General features: G+C 46.1%; 1 protein-coding gene across 8 annotated transcripts in view; it reads right to left on the bottom strand.

Moving 5' to 3' along the window:
• Positions 1 to 12,090, bottom strand: part of POU2F2 (POU class 2 homeobox 2) — a 105,110-nt gene that overhangs the window by 65,522 nt on the left and 27,498 nt on the right. For 2 of the 8 annotated variants that reach the window (XM_081922066.1, XM_081922069.1), the window contains exon 2: positions 10,652 to 10,704. In XM_081922066.1, the coding sequence (XP_081778192.1) occupies positions 10,652 to 10,682 (31 nt within the window). In that variant the 5' untranslated portion in view covers positions 10,683 to 10,704. Of the gene's footprint in view, positions 1 to 2,301; positions 2,411 to 10,651; positions 10,705 to 10,900; positions 10,917 to 11,285; positions 11,863 to 11,882; positions 11,945 to 12,090 lie in introns of those variants that run through there. The other 6 variants (XM_081922065.1, XM_081922064.1, XM_081922072.1 and 3 more) reach the window with 6 other exon arrangements.

Below are 12,090 nucleotides of genomic sequence, written 5' to 3'. Positions count from 1 at the left end.
GGAGCATGAGAGGGTGGAGGTGGGGGCAGTTACTACAGGCTGGAAAATCGATTTCTGCCTCTGAACAAGCTTCGCTTCCCAGATCTCCGGGTTCATTAGCACGGACTGGGCTTGACACCAATACAATTTCCACACCGCGCTGGCTGCAGCAGAGCAGGGGGGGAGGGGTGTGCATGCAGGGCCAGCTCTGCAAAGCCACTTCTCTGAACCCCCACCACCCACCCACCCGCCAGCCATAGAACGTGTCAGGAACAGATTATAAAACTGCCTCCTGTCGTTCCCCCCTCCCTTTGGGTCGCCCCGTTCTTGCCTTTACCCTTTCTCAGGGGTTGCTTCTCTCCCTACCCACTGATGCACCAATGCCCACATTTCTCTTCATGCCCTGACCCTTCCCTATCCCTGATACTCCTAAATCTCCAGCTGTCAGGTCTACCAAGGAAAGGAAGCTCTCCCAGAGTATAGTTGCTTAGAGTAGGGGAAATCAGTCATCAGGACGCCTGGGTTCTCTTCCATGAGGTGAGGAGCGGGAGGGGAAGGGGAAGAAGGAGATCTACCAGTCAGCGGTAATTTGCTAATTTGTTCATTAATAAGCATCCACATCCCACCCCAAAAATATCACTGCCGTCCCAGTTCTTACACAGATTCTTACCCAGCACATTCCATATAATCCACTGCCTCATAATTTTAGGAGGCAGAAGAGAATTTCCCCCCAAGGTCACCTAGAAAAGCCCTTCATAGACCTCGGGAGCCCCAGCTCTGGAGACAGCCCTCCCCTACCTCCCTTCTCTAAGTACTAGACCCCCATGCACCCCCCTCTCCCCTGTTCTGAAGGCCCACCACTTCAAAGGAACACATCCCCACTTATCTTTTGAGTTCACCGTCCATAGTCTAATGGTCGAGAGGTGCAATCCAAAAGTCTATTTTTAATATGCGCCCAGACCTAATAGTGAGGTGTGTAGAATGGGGGGGGGCGCATAGCAGAATGAAATAGCTTGACATGGGGGGGGCAGAGGAACTATACATCTTACGCTGACAACAAACAGTAACTAGAATACAGAGGAAATGTCTAAAATCGGAAGAGGGGAGGTGTGAGCCACAAAGCAGACCCCAAATGCTGTGGGGTGTAGGGGGGACATAAATTCCCCTTAAACACAAGGCAACGGTCCTGTTTCATTTCCCATCTGAAGCACCCCCATCCCAAGGAAGACAGAGAATCTGAACTATTCACAATTCCAGAATTTAACTCGCAGAATTGGTGGGTGGAAGAGGGTGGGCATAAGCAGACATGGGGTGGGGGGAACTAGTCAAACTTCAACAGGAGATTATTGTTAGAAGCATTTGACTAGATGTGGGGAAGATTTGGAGGGAGGATCTGAAGCTTAAAACCTGAAAATATTGGTGGGGTGTTTGGCATTATTGCACTAGAGTAACCATTTACCTGGGTTGCACCTGAAACTCGAACAGGATATTCTTGGGGGACAATTGATGAAAAGGGGTACTTATGGGAGGCTGCGAACAATTTGACAGAACTGGCTGACACTGGAGAAGAGGCAGGTGGGGTTATTTGGGGGCACCTTCCCAGACTGGATCTCACAGGTGCTTTCTGCCCACCCCCACCCCCTAATTCTCTCTGGGCTAGAAAAATCCTCCCCCACCAGCCCACCACCTGCCTAGCCCTAAACCTTACTTGGTGTTTCCCATATACCAAACAGAGGAAGAACCTCATAGGGAAATAATAGCAATATAATAAAAATAACTTGATGATTGGGCGGGAGCAAATGCTTCACCGGTGCCCCCCCCCCCAGCCAGCAAAAGTGAAAGTGTGGGGGGGGATCTCTCTTTTCTTTTCTTTTCTTTTCTCCCCCTTTCTTTTTTCTCTTTTTTGCCCAGTCTTCTTCCACCGGCGTCTGCGTGCTGTTGGTTTCGGCGGCTGCCTTTGGCTTCTTTTCCCTGCTTACCACCCACCCCCACCGACCCCCACCCCCTCCGTCTATCGACCGCAGGATGCCGGCGCCGGAGGTTCGATACGGAGCAGTGACACTCCGGATCAATACCGCATGAATAAAAACCCCGCTCGCCCATCTCCGCTTTCTTCCTCTCCCTCTTTCCCCTTTTTCTCCCCTCCTTTCCCCCTCTTTCTCTCTCTCTCTCTTCTCGCCTGCAAGAGTTGGCGGCATGTCTCTCATTCTCTCTCTCTCGTCTTTTTCTTTCCCCCTTTCCCTTCCTTTCCCCCATGATGTTCCTTGCTGACTTGCCGGCTGCTTTCTTTCTCTTCCGCCCCCTACACCCCCTTCTTCTTACCGTTTGCAGAGCGCAGGGCGAGCGGCGACTTGAGGCGCCATCCGTTCTCCGGGCCGGCGGATCTTTGGAAGACCAAGGGGACCGGCAGTGGGATGAACATGTCGGGGACCTGTGAGTGACACTCCGCATAACCCCACGGAGGGAAAAAAATATAAATATATATATAAAAGGGTGGGTGGGTGAGTGGAGAGAAAGGGGTGGCGGGCGGGCGAAGTGGGGGGGGCACATACACACACACGCTGGACAGGTGACGATCGACCGAGGATGACAATCAACCCAGGGTGGGGGGGGGGAGTGGAAATCTCTCTCTTCTCTTCTCTCTCTCTCTCCCCCCCCTCGACACACACTGCTCCGCTTTCTGCACTTACACACGTGCGTGCATGGGTGTGTGCACGGGCAAGTGCGTGTGTGTTTGTCCGTGCTGCAAGGACGTGTGAGGTTTGGGCACTACAGCCGGACAGTGTGCATCGTTTTAAGGCTTTTGCAGAAAAGGGAAAGGGGGTGCGAGTGCGTGCAAGTGTGTGTGTGTGTGTGTGTGTGTAAAACACTGCGTGCCCCCCCCCGACAGTGCCTGTGTGTGTGTGTGTTGCCCCTTTTCACTAGATCAACGGGGGCCCCTTAGCTGCGTCCGAATCTTTCTCTCCCCCCCACTTCACCTCGCCCCCCTTTTCCATCACACACACACACACACACACACAGCCTACGATTCCCACTTTATTGTCTTCCCCGTTATCTCCCCCCCCCCTTTGCTTCTACCTCCCCTCTCTCCTTCCAACCACCCCGCTTTGACAAATGACATCCGAGCCAGCGACTTGCCGTCCCTCGCAATCCCCCCCGCGGGGGGCTCCGCTACCAACATCTCCCCCCCCCTTCCTTCTTCACTCTTTGCACAAATACAGTCCACCCAGACAAAAGCAATTATTCCTTAGGTACAAGCTTAGTGTGGGTGTTGAAAGGGGGGGAGGGGAAAGAGAGTATGGATGAATTATTGACACCCCCCATCAAGCAAATAATCTTCCTTCGCTTGCCTTCTTTCTCAAAAAAAAAAAAATTAACACACACCCTACACCTGACACTTCCACTATCCCTCTTTTTCCAGGGCTAAAAATAAACCCCTTAATCAGCTTCATAAGGCTCCTCCATCCCCTTACTTAAATTAATGTGTGTGTGTGTGTGTGTGTGTGTGTGGCCCCAAACCAGGCACTCAGCGCTCACAGCCCCTTCCAGGTTTATTATTAGAAGAAGAGAGATTTACACAGATAATTACTACTAGGCACTGTAATAATAAAGGGGTGACCTTCCCCACCCCCCAAAAATAGCCCATGGGATATATAATGAGGCCAAGAGAGTTTCTGTAATAACTCTTTGACTTCTCTCCAGGAGACACACTTTCTTCTACAGTACTTTCCTTCAATGGGTAAAGCAGAGGCACCTGTCTGTTCAACCCCTAGTCTCTCTTTATAAGGCTTTGGGGAGGGACGTGTGTAAGAAAGCGACCTCTTCTGTGATCCCTTTGGTCCCTGGCGCAGGATCACACCGTCCTTCTCTCCCCACCCAGGCCTTATCACCCATTGAAGGACTTGGCACATTTTTTTTTAAATGCACATGCATTCGGATGTTGCTTCTCTAGATGATGTTGGTTTCCTTATTTTTCCCCAACTGCCTTCTCTCCCACTCCCCCAACAGTGTCACGTCTGTGTAAGCCGCAGTTGGGGTCTCAACCCCAGCCAGAGCTGCTTCCTGGGAACTAGCAGGGTGGCAAGATTTGAGACGGACAATAGTTTCAAAAGGGAGTTCACCAACATGGATCGCTAAAGGCTTCGTCGCCTGTCATCGACACACAGATTTCTCCTGCACCCACCCTGCTGCCACTCTCCAAAAGGGTTTGGTAGGATTTTGCAACAACGCTGGGGGGAAAGCCCTGCCAGACCTGTCTAACTAGAGGACCGCTTTTCTGAAGTGGCTTCAACCCTCTGGAGTGGAGGGATGCTACAGGCTAGTTGGTACCTCTTTCTCCTGCTACTACTAACCCTCACTGAACCCCATCCGCCATACTTCCAGTTTGGTGCTTCTGCATCAAATCAGCCCTTGGAGAAACTGTTGTGTGGATGAGCTGTGAGTCGCAGCTAGAGCCAACCAAACCCCAAAACTTGAGTCCTGCCCCAATATTGCAGGATATTTCTTTTCCCCCATTTACTCTCTGGGTGCAGTTGGATTCTTCTCCCCACCTCCATGCACATATCCCTTATTACTCTATTATGATCTTGAAAGTCCTGTTCAACTGCATTTCAAACAAGTGGTCCAAAAGGAGATCAACAGCAGATACCATTATCTGTGTCCCATTGAACTCTCTTTTCATGTATCATTTGATTCCCCCCCCCTTTTTTTTTTATTCCAACAGCCCTGGAAACATGGAGAGAGAGAAAGTAGATAGAGGATGGATGCAAAGATAGAAATGTGTGGGGAGAGAGCGCGGAGTGGAAGATAGACAGACAGACAATATATGAAAGGGAGGGGGGAGAGAGAGAGAGACGGAGAAAGGGATGGACAGAGAATGGGATGGAAATATATTAGGGAGAGGCAGAAGGAGAGAGGAGAGGGGTATATATGGTGTAATATAGATAGATATCAGATTGATGGAGGGGCAAATAGATGAATATGCATGGGGCAGAGAGGGAAGGAGAGAGAGGGGGAGAGAGAGAAAGAAGAGGAAAAAATAAGAGTTGGTGGGATAGAAAGAGTGCAATTATTTGATTCAGTACCACAGTGCTGAGGTCAGAAATTAACTGCCGCTAGCCTTAAAGTGGGGGTGTTAATATGTTCTTTCTCTCTCTCTCTCTCTCTCTCTCTCTCTCTCTCTCTCTCCTTTTCTCCCTGTCTCTAGGTCACAGAAGATGGAATGTACACATACACACACAAACGAACCAACCAAGGCTATTATAGTAGACATTTTCCAAAATAATAACAAAAGCCAAACTGGGGATGATGGCTGTTTTTGGTCAGTGTTTGATCTCACCTGAAGGAATTGTCTTTCTGGAGTGAAGCTGGGAAGAGGGTACATGTGCACCCCATTTCAGCCTTCAAAGGGAAAAGGAAGGTCTGTAGATGCTAATAATAAACCACCGTAGGAAAGAGGAGCTGAGTTAATCACAAATCCACCCATCCAAAGAAACAAGGCAGTCACCTAACAGGAAGACTTGGTTCGTTTCCAGGAGAGCTGCTTCAGTCTGCATTGGAATTGCCCACCAAATGTAAATCCTGAACAGGCTACCTTGAAAATTACTCTTTTCCACATTCTAATCTGCATTTAACAACGCTTAAAAGTATTGCTTTGTAGATGAAAGGGAGTTCTTAGCAGCACCTGCGAAAATGCCCTTATAACTGCTGGTCCAATGAGGTATTGTCCCCTCTTCTATTTCATCCCAAACAAACTAAAAGAAACACACTGCTCTTTTAAAATGTGCAGCATGGATATGCCATTTCCAGTCTCCACCCTTTCTGCACCAGTATCTACTCTACTGAGCATTAGAAGGATTGTTTCAATGTGATTTATTTTTATATTGTAACTACTCTAAACCAATGGGAACTGGGTGGGGAGGAAATAAAAAAATATTCATCCTAAATACATCGCTAATCTCAAATTTAATTGCTGGCAAAAGTATTTATTGTTTTGTTTATTTATTGTTTCCATTGTTTCCACCTTTCTACAACAGAACTGATGCATGGAGTAAGAGGTTTAAACAAGGAGACGTGGAACAGAAAAGTGTATGGGATAATGAGTAAACAGAGGAAGGTTTTATCCCTATAAGCCAGCATCCGAAGAGTTGAGCTCAATGGCTTGTGGGTGGGTCCCTGCTTGGATTCTGGACTACAGTATTTATTTCTTGAAACAGCAAAATTTTCTCCTCCGTGTCATATTACAAACTATTTAGTTTCAAAAATGACTTCTTTCTAGCATGCCAAACTTCCTTGGGTAAGAGGAACCAGTTGTGCCGTGTTTTTTTGGATGTTGGCCTTAATTTCTCTCTGCAGACAGATCATATAGATGTGTGCATACACCTGTTTGCTTTTTCTTAAATAATCCAGCTTTTACATTGTTATTTGTGCATTCAAACTTCAAATATAATGGCACACAATTAATTAGCATGCAGGTAATAGCTACGTGCAGAGTCCAAGTAAGGGGTGGGCATTCTACGTTTCCATCTGCATCACACAAGATGGATGGGAAGGAATATCCTATCCACACCACACTGTACTAATGCTTATCCAATCAGCAATGAAGCGCTGGGCACTGCGTGCATGGTTCCCAATCCAATATCTGGAACTGTATGTATAGCTGGGTGCTGGCATCCAAACAAAAGATCTGCTCGTGTAGCAATTTTGCAGCGTAAACAGATCCTGATCCAGAAGATGAACCTGCATTATGTATGGATACTTCTTGCTGGATTGGTTAAACTTGTATATCCTTTTTCTGTGAACTGATTAATCCAGAGCAAGTACCACCAACAACTTAGATGGATAAGAATCATCACTAAACATGCATACACACTCTTTGGTCACTTCAACCATGCAGATTATGTGTACAAAAGGTTAACTGAAATAAGAGAGAGAGAGAGAGAGAGAGAGAGAGAGAGAGAGAGAGAGAGAGAGAGAAGCCACTCTCTATTAAATATTATTTAGAAAACATTATTGCTATCCTGCAATGTACAAGATGTTACTTTGCAGTTCTAGAGTTAGATATGTCTTTTGCATGTATTAAGATACTTCCTGTCTTCATTTAGAATTAGAAACTGGGAAACATGAAATCTCTTTCTACCCCTACCATATCATATTTGTTTACCATTTAAATGTTTATCATAAAAAGATGTGCAATTTCAGCCTTTCCTCCTGTACAATCTAGCATCCTCACTACAATCTGGGCCTGCTTTCAAAGAAATGGAAGGATCTAAAGGACTATGATGTCGTGGCTTACAAGCTCAATACAAAGGAAATAAAGATTTGGAAGAAAAATTCAATAAGTGATCTAATAGAGCAATTAATGGACTGTCTGAAAAATTACCAAGAAATCTGGAATGAACACTCTTTTCCAGTTTTTCATTCCAAACCTTATTAAGATTTGGTTGGTTCATTTTATCTTTTTAAAATGCAATTTGCTAATTTGGAGGCAATAGTGGGGAAATCTAGAAAGAGGTTTGGAGGAGGTGATAATTTAAAGAGAGAGAAAGAGAGATTGAGATTTAATCAGAAATAGTTCTCCTCCTACAGAAAGTAACATAAAATTAAAAGAGGAAATAAAAGGAACAAAAAGAATGGAAGATGGGATTTCTTTGTTGCTGCGGAACTCTCGCTGGGATATCGTCAATGAATGGGGGGGCATCATTCTTTGGCTGTCTTCCACTCTATCTTCTTTTAGGGGATAGGGAGATACCTGCAAAGCATTTTACCCTCATTCCCCAGTTCCTAAAAAGGGGGAGGTAGGAAAGTGGATGTGATATTTGCAAAAAGATTGCTGTAGTGGGAAACTAGTAAATATACAGAGGAGTTTTCTCACGTAAGACATGGAAGAGAAAATATTTGGGGTAAGCCTTCATCAATAGGGGGCCAGGCCTTTGCTTTATCCCACACATGGGCAATGAGATCAGCTTGGTTTTTTTTAGAGTGATCCTTTATGACTTTTGGGGAAAGGTGTCATCCTGAATTTTTCCACAGAAATTCCACTGCAGTAACCTGTGCCTTTTAACATGATCAGAAATTATACAGTTTGATGCTTTACACATTAAAAAAATGTTCAACAAAACAATAAAGCCAATTTCAACCCACCCTGAAAAATAAGTAATGGGAGACTGTCACTTATTTCAAAGTACAGTATTGTGGATTCAGTGGGCCTTGTTAAGAAGAAAAGACAACATGCACACCAGAATCACATTCATAGGTATGTTTCACCTAGTCCCTCCAGCCCTGGATTAGAAGAAAACAGAGGCCAAATCCATTTTCCTTGCCACTTTGTAGAAAATGTAGACATTTGGCCTGATTGTACAAAGATCTGTTCTTGATCCCTGCTCCTCTAACTTGAACTATTAGCAGCAGGCAATAGTGAAAACGTATGAATAAAATCCCATGTCACAGAATCAAACATAGCAGTATCTTTTCTGTATGATGATGTATTTGGCACTTATATTCCTTACAGTTTCTGGCCAGCAAGCGAAGAAGGGGCAGGTATGTTCAGGAAGAGGGGAAATGCCAGCACTGCAGCAGCTCTCACCAGTGAAATATCAAGCCACTGTTCACTTTTTAAAAAGAGGCTTCTCCCATTGTCAGCAAAAACAGCAAGTAAAACACTACCTGTGTGGGGGGTCCATCTCCTGCATGCATATATTTGGACCCTACCCCTTTAGCTCTTTCATCTTCCTGAGTTCATAACCCTGCAAGGTTAAGTATTATAATTCCCATTTTACAGACATAGCAACTTCTCCAGTGCCAGCCAAGGCACCCATGGGTAGATACCGACAGCATCAAAATTTCACATGCCTGGCCAATCAAATAGCCAAGACTTCTCCAGACTTCATTGTATGTGCTTGAAATAATATAACGGTCCTGCCACCTACAATATGCTCTGCTCCTGACACAGGACACAGGTTAAGATCCCTTGGAAGAATGCAGGCAAGACTGCCAGATGTCACTAAGCATGTCTCCATCTTCAGCCAGAACTCACAGTGATGCCCATGAACCATCCCTGCCCATCAGCTTGCCCAGAAAGTGAGATGGAATAAAAAGAGAGACAGTGGGATTCCTCTAAGGGTCACACAAACAGTCGGTGAGCAGCAAGGAGAGTGTCTCTACCCACAAGGGTTTGCCCACCCATACATATTTTGGTTATTTTGGTTTCCTACCAGTGTGCCCTAAAATCAAAGCATTAATTTCCCTCAGAAAATTTAGAAATCTGGGTGCTGAAGCTATCCCTATCCTAAAAGCAAAATACCTCTGTCTGCTTCTCTTGCTAGTAGTTTTGACCCCAGCTACACATGATATTGGAGTGGCATTAATGCATCTCTCAGCATCTTTTTCTTTTCCAGGCAAGTAGCAGCTGTGGGAAAAGTCAGTTGGGGCTGCAGAACAGCGGAAAGGGAATTAACCCTCTGCATGCCAGTTGCTGATTTCACCAATGAAAACCGCAAGCACACACCTACTGCTATTAGCTGCAGTGGGGGGGGGGACAGGAACGTACTTATATTATACGTCCTACATGGCTAACAGCCACTCTTGGGGTAGAGGTAGAGGCAGGGGAAGGAATGCAATTTGAATCTGGGTAGAAGTGCAAGGAGAAAGGGTTAAAGGGCCATACTCCTGTAGTCCTACTCTGAATCAGGACCCCCAAGTGGCTGCTCTTAGAAGAAGAAAATTATGTCAGGAAATCTAATTGCTGATCACCCAGTTAGGTTTTTGGGGTCAGGGTTAGCCTCAGAAATTTGGCGCACATGCCTCTGTATTTATTTCAGTAGGATGGCCTCCTTCATTCACACTCCATTGATATTTCCATACATAAAATGCCCAGTGTATCTACACTACAAATTTTGGTTTTGAAAAAGTCCCTTTGTTATGGCTACCCCCACAGAACCCTGGGAATTGTGGTATGGTGATGGGGTTGGAAGTTCTTCCTTGGAATTTCCTAGCTCCCCTCACAGTACAGTTCCCAAGGGAGAAAGACAGACCCTGGAACCAGCTTACGCTTAAATTGGTGCATACCGTGATGAAAAACCTACATTGGCCATACGTGCTTTTCCTTCCGTATTCTACCCTGCATTAATGACATTTACAGCGTAGCTTCACACTGCATGTATACGTGGGTAACAAGAGTCTGACAACTAACTGTTTCGCCTAGGGAAAAGCCAACTTTTGGATGGCAATTTTTGAGCAGAGAAGTGGCAGGGGTGTGCTTAATCCCTTCCCTGCCTGTGGCTCCAAATCACACACACACCCTCAGCCCCTGCAGAGAGCATGCACGTTTTTGGCATCGGAGGTGCACAGGGCTGGCTTGGAGCGGAGCAATTTGGAGTGGAGAAGTAGCAGCCGAGAAAGGATTCGGCACACAAGGCACACTCAGCTACTTCTCTGCTCGAAACCACCCCCTCCCCAGGGCTGCTTTTGCCCAAGAAAAGCAGCCATCTTTCAATAAAGGCCTGTGCATGTAACACGTAGTTCTGCCGCTGCATCTGTCACTAATACAATGAGAGAGTTCCAAACGTGTTTTTTAGTGTCTTTTTCTCGTTGATTTTTCTTTACGGGTGGGGAGTCAACAGCCCCCCCCCCCCCGCTCACACACCCCATAAATAAACTTTGCAGAACTACTGACCTTTCAGGCAGAAGTGGCAGCTGTAGTACATTCACTCCAGTCCAGTCCAGAACCTGAGGAGAGAAGAGAGTGTCAGAAAAGGCCTGGGATGACAACGCCACTCTCACGGGCACATATCAAAGGAACAGCAATGTATGCACAAACACTGCACAACTTGCACACGAAGAAATGAGATTTCATTGAATGCTCAGCAGGGCCCACTGGAAGGAAGCAGACGTTTTTAAAAGAGTTATTAAAAAGTATCTTTACCTCAGTCGGACACACATGCTCACATTTATTTCGCCTCACTGTCATCTCCAGTCAAACAGACTTCGAAAGGTTTTCCAAAATCCTAAAAAACCTGCACGACCTGTTTGATCGGATACGCTAATAGCACAGGAAAAGTGAATCTATATAACCAGAGAAAACAGTGGTTCTCTCCAGCAACCTTTAACCATCTGGGAACAAATATATAATCTGTTTTTAAGCTAGGGAAAACATTAAAGGTGCCACCTTCTTTCTCTCCACCAGGCTCAAATGACCCATGATAAATGTGGTTTAAACAGTGGTCTGCCCCAACTATATATAAAGCAGGGGTGCAGCCATTTTCTAGAGCAAAGGGATATGTGGACAATGAGGGGAGCTGAATCCTTACCCGCCCCCAATCTGCCACATATCTCCTCATAGCATCTCGCCACAGACACTTTTCTCTCTCCTGAGCTTACTTCCATGGTTGTTGCCCAGAAGTGGGGGGAAGTGACTTCAGGAAAGAGACTGTGAGAAGGGAAGATGCATTCATGAGGGAGAAGGTTTAACACCTTTTTTTATAAAAAAAAAAGTTCAACAGCTTTGAAACCCACCCCCAGACCTCATGCCTCAGAAAACCAGCCCCCACTCCCCCATTTCAAGTGTGACTAAATCGGGCCTAGATTTAAACACAGGCACTGTTCACATGGAGTTGAGCCTCAATAAAACTCAGGATGCACTTTCACCCCACTAAGACACTACTGTAAACAGCAATGGCTTCCCCCAAAGAATTCTGGGAGCTGTCCTTTGTGCTGAGAGCCGTTCCCCTCACAGAACTACAATTCCCAGATTTCCTCCTGAAGAGGGACTAATTGTTAAACTGCTCTGGGAATTGTAGCTCTGTGAGGGGAATAGGGTGTTTCCTAACAACCCTCGGCACCCGTGACAAGCTACAGTTCCCAGGATTTGTGGGGGGAGGGGAAGTCATGGCTGTTTAAATTGGTACCAAGGTGGCGTGCATTTGTGGCCTTCTGCTCTGACAGTTTCATTCCTGGATGCCTCGCACTCTTCTCCCACAGAACCAGTCCTGCACAATGGTGCTTAATGGTGGGGTCGGCCATGACAGAGCCTGTTACTAAAGCAACTTAACTTTGTAGGTATACCTCAGGCAGAGGTGGCCAATCTTTCTGGCAAGGGGGTCACATATCGAGAGA

The sequence above is a fragment of the Podarcis melisellensis genome (assembly GCF_964234715.1).
Source record: "Podarcis melisellensis genome assembly, chromosome: 8".
Taxonomy (NCBI): Eukaryota; Metazoa; Chordata; class Lepidosauria; order Squamata; family Lacertidae; genus Podarcis; species Podarcis melisellensis.
The sequence above is the reverse complement of the archived record's forward strand: the minus strand, read 5'-3'. Positions and strand labels throughout refer to the sequence as shown.